Below are 17080 nucleotides of genomic sequence, written 5' to 3' on the forward strand. Positions count from 1 at the left end.
GTATAGGTTTTCTTGTGGGCATCTTCTCACAGCACAAAACAACCCCAAATCTGCTGTCTTACTCACAGAGATCACAGGATCGCTGATGTGCGGAATGCAAACATTCACATTGCTACCTCGGGAAATGTTCTTCTGATGTTGGAGCTAATATATGTTGAAGGAGTAGAGTAAATTGAGCTTTACTATGCACCTAACTGAAATACCTGAGGTGAGAGTGATTGATACTGATGGAATGAGGAATGGAAATGTTTGCTGCCTTCCAGTACTATCACTCCTCATCTTTCAGTCCCAAATTCAGTACTAAATTCTCCAAACAACATGAGCTGTACACATGGCCAAGAAATAAATAAAATAATATAACCCACATGGCAATTCCTACCTTTCTAAGAGACAATGTGGATGCCTGTTTTATTAGTATGGATTTTTATTGCTGATATAAAAACTAATTTGATGACCTAACGTTTGCTGATGATGTGTCCTAGGTCCTATTACAAAATTCTTGTACCACACCTGATGGTTAAAGGTAACTTGGAAGAGGTGAAATCAATTGCTGAATGCATTAAGAGGGACTGGAAAGGATTGCTTGCTGATTGCCTTCCAAAGATCATGTCTTACATCCTGCCATGCTTTGCATATCAAGATAAGAATGGATCTGATAGTGATATGGCACTACAAAGGGAAAATGCATCAAAGGTGTTTGACATGTTGAAGGAGGATGATTGCTTAGGGAAGCAGGTGAGATTAACCGTATTGTTGCAGCTTGTTTGGGGTTTGCTGCATTTAGCAATTAAACGGAACCGGAAATGGGTCAGCTCAAACTACTTTTTAAAAAAATTGAAGCTTGGATACTCTTGTTGCCAGTACAAGTCTTTCTTACAGTGATGCTACTACAGGGAGACCTGGAAGGTTTAGTCGATTGACATGGTGCATTATACGTTTACTCAGGTTTGAAGCCTCCCTTTTTTTCATCCGTGGATTTTCAGTATCCGCAGAGAATTTCGAATTGTTATTTTTTTCCTTTTGACCACAAGCTGAAGGGAAAAACTGTTTATAATTCATAACGCTGAATTATAAGCAGTTTTTCCATTCAGCTTGTGGTCAAAAGGAAAAAAATAACAATTCGAAATTTTTTCCTCCTTTTCCTTTGTCCAAAACTCTAAATACACCTTTCTGCACAGATCCCTGCAGCCTCACTTTGTTGACATTAAGATACAACCAACACCTCAACATTGCAATTTATTTTCTCTCTCATTTGGCTTCCTTCAATTTGTAAGCTTATCATCTATTCACTACGAATGAACACCCTCCTCTCTTGAATTATTTTATTCTTGCCACTTTTCTTTCCCTCCATCCTCTGCCTTCCAAAAAATGTTGGCACCTTCTTTGTACGCCATATGGGTGCTGGATGCATCCTGATACATATTCCAGTCTCTACTGTAAATAAGTATTTTCACATACTTCATTAGTGAACACAAAAGGTATTTATTAATAAGAATTGTACAGCAGTCACATAGAATCATAGAAGTTTACAGCATGGAAACAGGCCCTTCGGCCCAACCAGTCCATGCCGCCCAGTTTTTACCATTAAGCTAGTCCCAGTTGCCCGCACTTGGCCCATAACCCTCTATACCCATCTTACCCATGTAACTATCTAAATGTTTTTTAAAAGACACAATTGTACCCACCTCTACTACTATCTCTGGCAGCCCATTCCAGACACTCACTACCCTCTGAGTGAAGAAATTGCCCCTCTGGGCCCTTCTGAATCTCTCCCCTCTCACCTTAAACCTATGCCCTCTAGTTTTAGATTCCCCTACCTTTGGGAAAAGATGTTGACTATCTACCTTATCTATGCCCCTCATTATTTTATAGACCTCTATAAGATCACCCCTAAGCCTCCTACGCTCCAAGGAAAAAAGTCCCAGTCTATCCAGCCTCTCCTTATAATTCAAACCATCAAGTCCCGGCAACATCCTAGTAAATCTTTTCTGCACTCTTTCCAGTTTAATAATATCCTTTCTATAATAGGGTGACCAGAACTGCACACAGTATTCCAAGTGTGGCCGTACCAATGTCTTGTACAACTTCAACAAGACGTCCCAACTCCTGTATTCAATGTTCTGACCAATGAAACCAAGCATGCCGAATGCCTTCTTCACCACCCTGTCCACCTGCGACTCCACCTTCAAGGAGCTATGAACCTGTACTCCTAGATCTCTTTGTTCTATAACTCTCCCCAACGCCATACCATTAACTGAGTAGGTCCTGGCCTGATTCGATCTGCCAAAATGCATCACCTCACATTTATCTAAATTAAACTCCATCTGCCATTCGTCGGCCCACTGGCCTAATTGATCAAGATCCCGTTGCAATCCTAGATAACCTTCTTCACTATCCACTGTGCCACCAATCTTGGTGTCATCTGCAAACTTACTAACCATGCCTCCTAAATTCTCATCCAAATCATTAATATAAATCACAAATAACAGTGGACCCAGCACCGATCTCTGAGGCACACCACTGGTCACAGGCCTCCAGTTTGAAAAACAACCCTCTACAACCACCCTCTCTTCTGTCGTCTAGCCAATTTTGAATCCAATTGGCAACCTCACCCTGGATCCCGTGAGCTCTAACCTTCTGCAACAACCTACCATGCGGTACCTTGTCAAAGGCTTTGCTAAAGTCCATGTAGACAACGTCTACTGCACTGCCCTCATCTACCTTCTTGGTCACCCCCTCAAAAAACTCAATCAAATTTGTGAGACATGATTTTCCACGCACAAAGCCATGCTGACTGCCCCGAATCAGTCCTTGCCTCTCTAAATGCTTGTAGATCCTGTCTCTCAGAATACCTTCTAGCAACTTACCTACTACAGACGTTAGGCTCACCGGTCTGTAGTTCCCAGGCTTTTCCCTGCTGCCCTTCTTAAACAAGGGCACAACATTCGCCACTCTCCAATCTTCAGGCACCTCACCTGTGGCTGCCGATGATTCAAATATCTCTGTTAGGGGACCCGCAATTTCCTCCCTAGCCTCCCACAACATCCTGGGATACATTTCATCAGGTCCCGGGGATTTATCTACCTTGATGCACTTTAAGACTTCCAGCACCTCCTCCTCTGTAATATGCACACTTCTCAAGACATCACTATTTATTTCCCTTAGTTTCCTAACATCCATGCCTTTCTCCACCGTGAATACCGATGAGAAATGTTCATTCAGGATCTCACCCAACTCTTGTGGCTCTGCACATAGATGTCCTTGTTGATCCTTAAGAGGCCCTACTCTGTCCCTAGTTACTCTTTTCCCCTTTATGTATCTGTAGAATCTCTTTGGATTCTCCCTTGCATTATTTGCCAAAGCAATTTCATGTCCCCTTTTTGCCCTCCTGATTTCCCTCTTAACTCTATTTCGACAATCTCTATACTCTTCAAGGGATCCACTTGATCCCAGTTGCTTATGTACGTCATATGCCTCCTCCTTCTTTTTGACCAGAGTCTCAATATCTCGAGTCATCCAGGGTTCCCTACTTCTACCAGCCTTGCCCTTCACTCTAAAGGGAATGTGCTTGTCCTGCACCCTGGTTAACACATTTTTCAAAGCCTCCCATTTACCAGCCGTCCCTTTGCCTGCCAACAGTCTCCCCCAATCTACCTCTGCAAGTTCCTGTCTGATACCATCAAAATTGGCCTTGCCCCAATTAAGAATTTTAACTCTTAGGCCAGACCTATCATTCTCCCTAGCTATCTTAAAACTGATGGAGTTATGGTCACTTGTCCCAAAGTGATCTCTCACTAACACTTGTGTCACTTGCCCTTCCTTATTTCCCAAGACGAGGTCAAGTTTTGCCCCCTCTCTAGTCGGTCCATCCACATACTGAATGAGAAATTCCTCCTGAATACACTCAACAAATTTCCCTCCATCCAAGCCCCTAATGCTATGGCTGTCCCAGTCAATGTTGGGAAAGTTAAAGTCCCCTACTACTACCACCCTATTATTCTTGCAGCTATCTGTAATCTCCTTACATATTTGCTCCTCAATTTCCCGCTGACTATTTGGGGGCCTGTAGTACAGTCCTACCAAGGTGATCTCTCCCTTCTTATTTTTCAGTTCCACCCATATAGACTCAGTGGGCGAACCCTCGGATATATCCCCTCTAAGTACTGCCGTGATGTTCTCCCTAATCAAAAACGCCACTCCCCCTCCTCTCTTACCTCCTGTTCTATCCTTTCTATAGCAACTGTACCCCGGAACATTGAGCTGCCAGTCCTGCCCCTCCCTTAGCCATGTTTCAGTCATAGCTATAATATCCCAGTCCCATGTGCCCGTCCATGCCCTGAGTTCATCCGCTTTGCCCGTCAGGCCCCTTGCATTGAAATAAATGCAGTTTAATGTAGACCTTCCTTGCTCTCTGCCTTGCTTTCTCAGGTCATGCTTTACACACTCTCCCTTCCTGCCTTTTGTTTCTGTCCCCACTGACTTCCTACATCGGTTCCCATCCCCCTGCCACATTAGTTTAAACCCTCCCCAACTGCACTAGCAAACACCCCCCCGAGAACATTGGTTCCGGTCCCACCCAGATGCAGACTGTCCGATTTGTACAGGTCCCACCACATGGTAGTAGTTAGTTCCCAAAATGTCTCTGTCCAGGAGCCTCTCTCACCGTAGAGTGATTCCACACTCCCGATTGGTCACCCAGGTCAGGTGACACTTACTCTGCTGTGTTGCTTCCACAGAGACATCAGTTGAGTCGATAGCAGGTCGAGCAGGTACTTTGGTGCTTACTAGTTCGAAAACATTTGATGGCAGCAATGACTGCTGGAGCATCCCTGTACCCCTCAAGCGGTCATGTCTTTACAAACAATCCATCACTCCATGCCCACTTGGTATGAAAGGGGTCTGGTCTTAGAGACAATAATTCTGGGAATCCGACTTGATTCACTGCCGAAGATTCTCATTTATACAGCTTCATTTACATAAATGATTGTGCTGTACAATGTGAATCATGCCTTGCTTTTTGATTACTTTGACTGGCTTCTACCCTCTCTGGCAAATTTGAAAACACGAGGCTCAGTCTTGTTCTGAAACAATGTTTCATTAGCAGTTCTGCTGGTGGAACTCCCGTTGTTGCATGTGGTACGATAGTTAAGGAGAAATTAAGAGATTTTGGTCTCCCAAGTTTCCTCCTGACAGTTTCTTTAGGCCAGACTTGAAAGTTTTGGATGGCTCTCTCGGCTAGTCCACTTGATGCTGAGTGGTAAGGCACAGTTCTCTAATGTGGTTAATACCATTGAGAGCGGTGACGTTTTGGAACTCAGCACTTGCGAATATGGTTCCGTTGATTGATACTTCAGGTAATCTGTGAGTTGAAAAACATTGACGCAATCTTTCTCTGGTGGTATGCGATGTAGGCGACTTCCGCTCAAAAATGTCCATCCATTTAGTGTGCATCAATCACAAGCAGAATCATTGTGCCCAGAAATAGACCAACATAATTAATATGGATTCGTATTCATGGCCAGCCTGCCAATCCCAAGGGTGCAATGGGGCTGTAGCAGGCAACCTTTGTAGCAGTTGGCACGCTTCTTGATATCAGCATCAATACCAGACTACATAACTCCTGGCAAGCATCTTCATCTTAGAGATGTCAGGATGAGTGGTGTGTAATTCAGTTAGAAACCGCTCTCTGCCTGGTACAGGAACAACTACTCTTGCTCCCCAGAATATGGAGCCCGCCTGACACTCAATTCATTCTTGCATAAAAGAATTGTTTCATTTCCTCGTAAACTGGCTCATTTATCCATCCCTATAAATATTTTGTGTCTCACTTTCTACAAAAGTGGATCTCAATTGGTCCAGTTCCTGATCTGCTTTGCCGAGACTGACACAATGTCTAAAATTTAACGCCATGATTTCCTGTAGTGCTGGAGTACATGTGGTACTTTCTTGCAAGGGTAGGCGGTTAAGAACATGCACACTTTCTATGTGTGTTCTAAGTCGGTGCTTGAAAGTATATTCATCGGCGGACCGAATTAACGGCCATCTTTGAATTCTTGCCGAGGCGATTGGCGGGGTACCTTGTCCTCTTTGAAGAGACCCCAAGAGCGGTTTGTGATCAGAAACTATGACGTGTCTATCGTGTAAGTACAGGTGGAATTTTGTGGCACCAAAGAGTATTGATAGTCCTTCCTTCTTGTTTATGAGTAGCCTTTTCCAGCCTCTAATGAGGATTCTTGTCACAAACCCTATTGGCCTTTCAGAGTCGTCGTCCATCTCATGGGACAACACCGGACCAACACCATATGGAGAGGCAGGTTTATGTTTAATGAATGCGGCAATTGCTTTACTCGCTTGGAAGCTTCACACTGGGGAGCCTTCCAAGACCAATGATGATGCGTCTTTAGCAGCATATGCAAGGAAGCCTACACTATCGATAGGTTTGGTTTTAAAAAAATGTCCATCGTAGTTTACCATCCCCAAAATGATTTGAGTTCAGTTGTGTTTGTGGGGGCAGGCGTATCCTTTATCGCCTTGGCCGTGTCTTCTACAGGGTGTAATCCTTGTGCATCTACGCAGTGTCCCAGGTAGGTCACCTCAATGGCTTGAAAAGTGCACTTCTCTTTCTTGAGGCAAACTCCAGCCTCATGAAATCTCATTAACACCTCCTTCAAAGTTTGCTAGATGCTCAGCTTCTGTCGATCCAATTATAACAACATCATAAAGGTATACTACAGACCGTGATACCCCTGGTAGCAGACTCTTCATTGTCCTTTGGAATATTGCACATGCCGAAGACACGTCAAAAGGCAGGCGCATGTACTGGAATAGGCCTCTTGCGTGTTTATCATGACATATCCCTGGGAAGAGTCATCTAATTCAAGTTGCTGGTACACATGAGTCATATCCAGCTTTGTGTAAGATTGACCGCCTGCCATCTTTGCATACAAGTCTTCACCTCTCAGGATTGGATATTTACTCAACCTGGTGGCCTGATTAACTGTTATATTATAATCGCCGGAAATGCGGATGGTTTTGTCCGGTTTCAATACGGGGACTATAGGTGTTGCCTGTTCAAGAACTGAACTGGCTGGACAAAGCTGAGTTCTTCCAACTGGTTTAAGTCAGTATCCAATTTCTCTCTAATGGCATACCGTCTTGACCTAAAAAGTTGGGGAGTCAACTGTGCCAGGGAGGTCCAGCCAACCACTGTCGGCTTCTGGACAGCCTTCTTTGAGACAATGCCCAAGGTTGTGGGGATGAGGGTGGAGCCAAGCCCAAAAGTGTCAGTCTTCAGGATATCAGACCAGCCAGAACTTTTTATGGGGAGCCAACGGCCAATAGAGCGGAGGGGGGAAGTGGGGGCACAAACCAGCCACAGATCATAAAGGGAGGGGGTGGAGGAGGGAAGGGGGCAAAAGCCCATAAAAAAGACTAGCGGATCACATGGGGCACAGCCGCAGCGTCAGAAACATAGGGAGCAGCAATACAAAGGGAAATACTCGGTAGGATTAATACTAGGCAGGGCAATTGAGGCAGATCGGTCAAATGGGGCCCACAGCCACGGGGGGGGGGGGGGGGGGGGGGGGTGCGAAACAGGTAGATGTAAATATATATCGTAATCCTCGTTAGTTTGTGTTTTGTTTTTCCCGCTCTTTGGTCTATCTACTTTGTAATTCTAATTTTGCCTTGGTTGCTTTTGTATGATACTATACACGGTTAGACACATAATCTAATATCCAAACTGAAATATGAAACATAAAAATGTGAAATCCAATTAAAAACATTTATAAAATAAAACCGGAGAGTCACCTCTGGATCCACATAAATCTTGGCTTGTAGCCCTTTGATTTTGCCTAATTCATCACAGAAGACGCTCTTGTTTTTTTCTTATCCGTTCGGGGAGTCCCTTTTTCTGCACTCGAAAAATCTCGGCCCAATTCAACTTGATTTCTTTAAGCCAATCGTGGCCGAGAAGGCTTGGTCCTTCACCTGTCACTATTATGAGGAGCTGGGTAGACTGTTGTCCATAGCTTAAAGATTATGGTGCCTTTTATCTTTATTGCTTCGTCCGTATAATTCTTCAACTTGGCAGAACAGCTCTTTGAGTTCAATGGTTGGACTCCCTCTCTTCGGTACTGAAATGCATGCTCGCCCATCACAGTGGCTGATGCCTCTGTATCCACTTCCATCTTGAGCGGCTTCCCATTGCCCAGAGCGTTATAGTATAATGATCTATCTTGCCTGTTTTTAGATTAAACAGAGAGTGAATACCAGAATCATTGGTGTTGGGTTCTTCCATGTTGTCTACTTGTAAGATCTTGGTTGATTGATTACTCGGTAATATTGACTTAGCTCTCCACTTCTTTATCAAATGTTCTCTTTTGTGACAATAAAAACATTCAGCCTCCTTAAGCTGACATGATTCAGGAGTGTGGTTACCTCCATATCAGTAACATTCCGCCTTCAGTGTTACTGACTGATTTCCTATTCTAGAGCTTTTTGTTTTGTTGGTGGCTGAAATTATTTCCTGCTTCGTGGCTGCTTCAGTGGTTTTGGTGCCATCGCTGACTGCAGGTTCCTACCTTAACTGGGGAACGGCGCTATTTTGTGCGTCCTGCAGCCCTTGTGAACCTTTTTCAATGCTTTCCATGGCCAGCATTATCTTCATTGCTCATTTAAAATTCATGTCGACTTCTGCAAGAAATCTGCGTTGAATAATGTCATTGTTAGCACCACAGACTAACCTGTCCCGTAAAGTCATTTACGGTGGCTCCAAAAATCTTAATACTCCGATAATTGCTTCATGAAATGAAAAAATGAAAATCGCTTATTGTCACAAGTAGGCTTCAATGAAGTTACTGTGAAAAGCCCCTAGTCGCCACATTCCAGCACCTGTTCGGGGAGGCTGGTACAGGAATTGAACTGTGCTGCTGGCCTGCCTTGGTCTGCTTTAAAAGCCAGTGATTTAGCCCAGTGTGCTAAACCAGCCCCTATATAGTATTCAGTATAGCAATGTAACTATTCAGTATAGCAATGTAAGTCATGATCGATTCCCATGGGGCTCTCGCCCTCCAATTAAAATGTTAATATCTGGAGAATGACGGGTTGCAATTGAGCCTTCACTAGATCCACGTGTTCACTAAATGATTTGGAGTCAGGTGCGCTTGGAACTGCAAATACAGTTATAGGTCCGAGCTCAACAAACACTTAGGAGAATTGATTTGCGTTTCGCCGCCTCCCCTATTTTGTTTGCTTGGAATGAATACCCAACGCTCTCAGCATATTGTGTCCAATCCTCCATGGAGGAGTCAAAAGGATCTATTCGCCCAAGAGAGGCATTCTGGTGAGTGCTTTTTATCTCTCTCGGACTTTGATTACAACAGGATACTCACTGGTGTCGGGCCAGAGGCAAAGTCAGGATGATTTATCCTTGGCGTCAGATGTGCTTTCACGGACTTCATTTGTGAACATAAAAGGCATTTATTAATAAGAATTGTACAGCAGCCCCATTGCTGTAGCTAGATCCCAAAATGTCTCTGTCCAGGAGCCTCTCTCACCATGGGGTGATTCCACACCGAGTCCCGATTGATCATCCAGGCCAAGTGACCCTTACTCTGTTGTGTTGCCCTTTAAAGGAACAATCATCACAAAACCACGCAAGATTACAGTCGTCAGAATTCTACCTGGCATCCATTCAGCCCACTTCCAGCAGGGATCACTGGATAGTAATAGTGAATGGTAACCACATTTTCTTTGGTATTTCCCACTACCTAACCCAGAGTAAATGAGGGCACTTGTATTAATGCGCTATGTGATAGCAACTAACTACATCGTCAGGGGATTAAGCCTGCAACTTTCTCATCTGAATCATCATGGTACTTACCAGATAACCCTTCCGATCTGTATGACATTATGAATGCATATAGTTCATGGAAGATTTTTTGAGCATGGGTGTTACTACTACCCTTTGCCTTGTACCTAGAATTCTCAATAAAAATTACTTTTGACTCTACTTCTCAGTCTTGAGTTGAAATTGGTATTTTACTAGCAACATGAGTTGCAAAGAGATGATATGAGGCAGTTTATGCATAGATGGACATTTATTGCTTCCTATTTTTGTTCTGACAGTAATAAAAACTAATCTTTGGGAGTTTGCAGGTTCAAACAATCTATTTATTATATTTTTGCTGATCCATATTGGCTTATTTTGCTCTATCATGAGAACAAGAAATATTTCAGGAAATAGTAAACATGGTGAAGTTATTCCATGCCATTTTCTTTTGGGAAAGCTGCCTTATTTGCTGTGAGCATGTTTGGTGTAACAATACAATTTCTGAAATATTGTTTGACATTAGTATTTCTCTTTTTTTATAAAAGCAAATTGACCATTTGAGCCACAACAGCTTGCCAGAGATTGTTGTAGAGCTGCTTAATACCCTGTACGACCCGCCCGACCAAGATGCAAGAGATGGTATTGAGTTGGTAAAGTTTTCTGGGTAAGGAAATTAAAGGAGATTTGAAACCATTCATTGGTAATGAAACTAATAACCGGGTAATAGGTTACCTGCATCCCCACCCAGAGTGTTACGAAAAGCAAGTTTTTGCCAGCTGTTCCTACATGAAGATTGTATTTTTAAAAAAAGAAATAACATGAACATTCTTGAGTTCCATGTGGTTCTTACAAAACTATAGTAGTATCTCAAGTAATCGCATCTGTTTTGCTCACTTGTTTTCTTCATTTGAGTTATTTTCATTTTATTTTGGATTTGGTGCCAAATTAAGAGGGGGTAGTTTTGGCCGGGGGGGCTGTGGCTGCTGTTGGTAGCAAGAGATCTAGCAGAATTAGACAAAATACATTGTGTCAGATAAATATACGTGTTCCTGCCTCCAGCTGATTTTCTCGGGAATATGCTAAAGTATGCTGATGCCAACCCACCCGACAGTGGAAGCAAACCAATTGAGAGTGATGATTAAGCTATTATCTGCAGTGCTCCACCAACATTGCCATTTTCCAAAGAACAAAGAAATGTACAGCACAGGAACAGGCCCTTCGGCCCTCCAAGCCCGTGCCGACCATGCTGCCTGACTAAACTACAATCTTCTACACTTCCTGGGTCCGTATCCCTCTATTCCCATCCTATTCATGTATTTGTCAAGATGCCCCTTAAATGTCACTATCGTTCCTGCTTCCACCACCTCCTCCGGTAGCGAGTTCCGGTCACCCACTACCGTCTGTGCAAAAAACTTGCCTCGTACATCTACTCTAAACCTTGCCCCTCTCACATTAAACCTATGCCCCCCCTAGTAATTGACCCCTCTACCCCGGGGAAAAGCCTCTGACTATCCACTCTGTCTATGCCCCTCATAATTTTGTAGACCTCTATCAGGTCGCCCCTCAACCTCCTTCGTTCCAGTGAGAACAAACCGAGTTTATTCAACCGCTCCTCATAGCTAATGCCCTCCATACCAGGCAACATTCTGGTAAATCTCTTCTGCACCCGCTCTAAAGCCTTCACATCCTTCTGGTAGTGTGGCGACCAGAATTGAACACTGTACTCCAAGTGTGGCCTAACTAATGTTCTATATAGCTGCAACATGACTTGCCAATTCTTATACTCAATGCCCCGGCCAATAAAGGCAAGCATGCCGTATGCCTTCTTGACTACCTTCTCCACCTGTGTTGCCCCTTTCAGTGACCTGTGGACCTGTACTCCTCGATCTCTTTGACTTTCAATACTCTTGAGGGTTCTACCATTCACTGTATATTCCCTACCTGCATTAGACCTTCCAAAATGCATTACCTCACAGTTGTCCGGATTAAACTCCATCTGCCATCTCTCCGCCCAAGTCTCCAAACAATCTAAATCCTGCTGTATCCTCTGACAGTCCTCATCGCTATCCGCAATTCCACCAACCTTTGTGTCGTCTGCAAACTTACTAATCAGACCAGTTACATTTTCCTCCAAATCATTTATATATACTACAAACAGCAAAGGTCCCAGCACTGATCCCTGTGGAATACCACTGGTCACAGCCCTCCAATTAGAAAAGCATCCTTCCATTGCTACTCTCTGCCTTCTATGACCTAGCCAGTTCTGTATCCACCTTGCCAGCTCACCCCTGATCCCGTGTGACTTCACCTTTTGTACTAGTCTACCATGAGGGACCTTGTCAAAGGCCTTGCTGAAGTCCATATAGACAACATCCACTGCCCTACCTGCATCAATCATCTTTGTGACGTCCTCGAAAAACAAGTTAGTGAGACACGACCTCCCCTTCACAAAACCATGCTGCCTCTCACTAATACATCCATTTGCTTCCAAATGGGAGTAGATCCTGTCTCGCAGAATTCTCTCCAGTAATTTCCCTACCACTGAAGTAAGGTTCACCGGCCTGTAGTTCCCTGGATTATCCTTGCTACCCTTCTTAAACAGAGGAAAACATTGGCTATTCTCCAGTCCTCCGGGACATCACCTGAAGACAGTGAGGATCCAAAGATTTCTGTCAAGGCCTCAGCAATTTCCTGTCCAGCCTCCTTCAGTATTCTGGGGTAGATCCCATCAGGCCCTGGGGACTTATCTACCTTAATATTTTTTAAGACACCCAACACCTCGTCTTTTTGGATCTCAATGTGACCCAGGCTATCTACACACCCTTCTCCAGACTCAACATTTACCAATTTCTTCTCTTTGGTGAATACTGATGCAAAGTATTCATTTAGTACCTCGCCCATTTCCTCTGGCTCCACACATAGATTCCCTTGCCTATCCTTCAGTGGGCCAACCCTTTCCCTGGCTACCCTCTTGCTTTTTATGTACGTGTAAAAAGCCTTGGGATTTTCCTTAACCCTATTTGCCAATGACTTTTCGTGACCCCTTATTGCCCTCCTGACTCCTTGCTAAGTTCCTTCCTACTTTCCTTATATTCCACACAGGCTTCGTCTGTTCCCAGCCTTTTAGCCCTGACAAATGCCTCCTTTTTCTTTTTGATGAGGCCTACAATATCTCTCGTTATCCAAGGTTCCCGAAAATTGCCGTATTTATCCTTCTTCCTCACAGGAACATGCCGGTCCTGAATTCCTTTCAACTGACACTTGAAAGCCTCCCACATGTCAGATGTTGATTTGCCCTCAAACATCCGCCCCCAATCTATGTTCTTCAGTTCCCGCCTAATATTGTTATAATTAGCCTTCCCCCAATTTAGCACATTCATCCTCGGACCACTCTTATCCTTGTCCACCAGCACTCTAAAACTTACTGAATTGTGGTCACTGTTCCCGAAATGCTCCCCTACTGAAACTTCTACCACCTGGCCGGGCTCATTCCCCAATACCAGGTCCAGTACCGCCCCTTCCCTAGTTGGACTGTCTACATATTGTTTTAAGAAGCCCTCCTGGATGCTCATTACAAACTCCACCCCGTCTCAGCCCCTGGCACTAAGTGAGTCCCAGTCAATATTGGGGAAGTTGAAGTCTCCCATCACCACAACCCTGTTGTTTTTACTCTTTTCCAAAATCTGTCTACCTATCTGCTCCTCTATCTCCCGCTGGCTGTTGGGAGGCCTGTAGTAAACCCCCAACATTGTGACTGCACCCTTCTTATTCCTGATCTCTACCCAGAAAGCCTCACTGCCCTCTGAGGTGTCCTCCCGCAGTACAGCTGTGATATTCTCCCTAACCAGTAGCACAACTCCGCCACCCCTTTTACATCCCCCTCTATCCCGCCTGAAACATCTAAATCCTGGAACGTTTGCCAATCCTGCCCTTCCCTCAACCAGGTCTCTGTAATGGCAACAACATCATAGTTCCAAGTACTAATCCAAGCTCTAAGTTCATCTGCCTTACCCGTAATACTTCTTGCATTAAAACATATGCACTTCAGGCCACCAGACCCGCTGTGTTCAGCAACTTCTCCCTGTCTGCTCTGCCTCAGAGCCCCACTGTCCCTATTCCCTAGTGCTCCCTCAATGCTCTCACCGTCTGACCTATCGCTCCCGTGCCCACCCCCCTGCCATACTAGTTTAAACCCTCCCGTGTGACACTAGCAAACCTCGCGGCCAGGATATTTATGCCTCTCCAGTTTAGATGCAACCCGTCCTTATATAGGTCACCCCGGAAGAGCTCCCAGTGGTCCAGATAACGGAAACCCTCCTTCCTACACCAGCTGTTTAGCCACGTGTTTAGCTGCTCTATCACCACTGCCTGGGCACCATTCTGTATCAGCACCTCTGCAACTCAGACTAAGCGGCTTCACAATGGGAAGTTGGAGTAGCACTACAGTTCAGTGCTTTCTGACCTTTAAAGGCAACAAAATGGCATGGCTGAGGTCTTGTGCTGGCAGAAGCTTACCATTGTGTGAGTAGCTCCTGGAGACTCTTGTCTCCAGTGGTGCTGGGAGTGGTGCAGTGGTAGCTACTCCCATCGTCCTTGTTGCCCCTCTCCCTCTCCTGCAGCACTTGCAGTAGCCCTCTCACAGCAGACACAGTGATGACTGCTGGCCAGCCTTGCAATAAAGTGACCTCTTGCCTTCCCAATCTTCCTACCGTCACTAATTGGACCACAATCCCTAAAGCAGGTTCTTAATTGGTTGTTTTCTGGAAGATTGAGCAAAAAGGCATGCTGCTCCTGGAAACAATGTTGAGAACTGAAAATGACTCCAACTGTCAGAATTTTCAGAACTGAGAAAGTTTTGGCGAAAAAATCTGGCTGACTTTTATTTATTGTTTCATTGTCTTTCATTGAATTTGCTGCAAGCCACTAGATTTATTGAGTAGAGCATAGAGTTATGCAAAGTATAATTTTTTTTAGTTGTCTTTTATTATTTGAATTTAAATGTATTTTTTAAAGATATTTTTATTCAGATTTTTAATTTTATATCATACAAAATAGCGTAGCAAAGTGGTTAGCACAATTGCTTCACAGCTCCAGGGTCCCAGGTTCGATTCCCACCTTGGGTCACTGTCTGTGCGGAGTCTGCACGTTCTCCCCGTGTGTGCATGGGTTTCCTCCGGGTGCTCCGGTTTCCTCCCACAGTCCAAAGATGTGCAGGTTAGGTGGATTGGCCATGCTAAATTGCCTTTAGTGTCCAAAAATTGGCCTTAATGTTGGGTAGGGTTACTGAGTTATGGGGATAGGGTGGATGTGTGGGCTTGGGTAGGGTGCTCTTTCCAAGAGCCGGTGCAGACTTGATGGGCCAAATGGCCTCCTTCTGCACGGTAAATTCTATGATTCTATGAAAATAATGCAAAACAGCAAAGCAGAATAAAACACCAGTACAAACATAAAACCCCTAAAACATAGCCTATCCCTGCCACAACCCGCCCCCCCCCCCCTTAACAACTAACGATGACTAACTTCTTAAAGTAAACAATGAAAGGCTGCCAACTTCAGTAAAACTCCTCAATTGCTCCCCTCACAGTCTACTTAACTGTCTCAAGGTATAGGAACTCATCCAATCTCCCAGCCACACTGAGGCACCGGGTGGAGATTTTTTAATCTGCTATTTATGGGAGGTGTTGAGGAGGTTTGGGTTCGGGGAGGGGTTTGTCAGTTGGGTCAAACTCCTCTATGGGGCCCCAGTGGCAAGTGTAGTCACAAATCGGCAGAGATCGGAGTATTTTCGGTTACATAGGGGAACAAGGCAGGGGTGCCCCCTGTCCCCATTACTGTTCGCGCTGGCAATTGAACCACTGGCTATAGCGTTGAGAGACTCTAGGAAATGGAGGGGGGTGGTTAGAGGGGCAGATGACCTGCTGTATGTGGCGGATCCTGTGGAGGGGATGACAGAGGTTATGCAGATATTGAGGGAGTTTGGAGATTTTTCGGGATATAGGCTTAATATGGGGAAGAGTGAGCTTTTCGTAGTACACCCCAGGGATCAGGGAAGAGGGATAGACGCCCTGCCGTTAAGGAGAGTGGAAAGGAGCTTCTGATATTTGGGGATTCAGGTAGCCAAGCTGGGGAACTCTACACAAACTCAAACTGGGGGGGGGGGGGGGGGGGGGGGGGGGGGGGAGGGGGAGAGGGGGGGGCGGGGGGAGAGGGGGGGGGAGGGGGAGAGGGGGGGGAGGGGGAGAGGGAGGGGGAGAGGGGGGGGGAGGGGGAGGGAGGTGGGGGGGGGAGCACTATTTCTTGTTACTTTGCTAGTTCACTATTTTATTTAAATAATGTTACTTATTAGTTGGGTACTCTAAATTTTAAAAAAATAATAAATATTTTTTAAAAAAGAGATATAAATAACCTGAAATGAACACCATCTGTTTTAACTCTTATCAAGTTAAGATACCGTGGATGCTTGCACATAGATAGATCTGCATCTGTGAGATGAGGAAACAAGAAATCTGATCTTTCATTACCTGGATCCATTCTGTATGTCTCACATTGGATTTTTTTTGGAAAACTCTTGCATGATTGTATTTTTCTGCAGCGGGGCATCTGTGCTCAGAAATGTTATTTTTCAATTTCTATATAGGGCAATGGACCCTGCTCCCAACCCACCTTATTTCCCATCGGCTGTGATCAAAGCTACATTGGAATACATTAGTAGCTGCCACAAAGAGAAGTTTAAGTCGCTTGTTGCAATTCTTTCAAGAAACCCGGTAAGTTTCTTGTTCACCTACATTTTTCATTTGTTTTTGCTGAAAAAGGAAATAAAGGGTCATCAACTGTGATGGGAAGCCTTTGAAGATACTATCTAACCTTAATGTAAAATTGACAACTCATTTTATTCCACAGTTTTGTGGGGGAAACAAGGGATGGGTTGATATTCTTCACAGTTGCACCTCTCTTTAGCTAATAAGGTAGGTTATCCCAATCTTTCTCACTCACTTTGAACCATCTTTAAATTAAGGAGACAAATTCCATGGCTACAAGATTGGACTGATCCCAAAAGGTTTTCCCATATTGCAAGGTGTAATTGACCCATTCCTGTTGTTTCTGATACAGGCAGCAGCCAAATTTCAAACAGCTTGCTGATTTGCATAATAGCTGTATGCAGCCAGAGCTGATAAGCTGCACTCCTTAGTAAAGAGTCCAAATCAATTAAATTAAATATACTACTTCAAGCCAGCCTGCACCTCTTAA

General features: G+C 44.5%; 1 protein-coding gene across 4 annotated transcripts in view; it reads left to right on the top strand.

Moving 5' to 3' along the window:
- atm (ATM serine/threonine kinase) overlaps nucleotides 1-17080 on the top strand; it is a 244812-nt gene that overhangs the window by 88705 nt on the left and 139027 nt on the right. For all 4 annotated transcript variants that reach the window (XR_011935196.1, XM_072476780.1, XM_072476782.1 and 1 more), the window contains exons 26-28: nucleotides 483-735; nucleotides 10378-10496; nucleotides 16470-16596. Coding sequence is in view for 3 of the 4 variants with exons in the window: in XM_072476780.1 (XP_072332881.1) it covers nucleotides 483-735; nucleotides 10378-10496; nucleotides 16470-16596 (499 nt within the window). In the remaining variant the exon portion in view is untranslated. The remainder of the gene's footprint in view (nucleotides 1-482; nucleotides 736-10377; nucleotides 10497-16469; nucleotides 16597-17080) is intronic.

This window comes from Scyliorhinus torazame, chromosome 15 (assembly GCF_047496885.1).
Source record: "Scyliorhinus torazame isolate Kashiwa2021f chromosome 15, sScyTor2.1, whole genome shotgun sequence".
Taxonomy (NCBI): domain Eukaryota; kingdom Metazoa; phylum Chordata; class Chondrichthyes; order Carcharhiniformes; family Scyliorhinidae; genus Scyliorhinus; species Scyliorhinus torazame.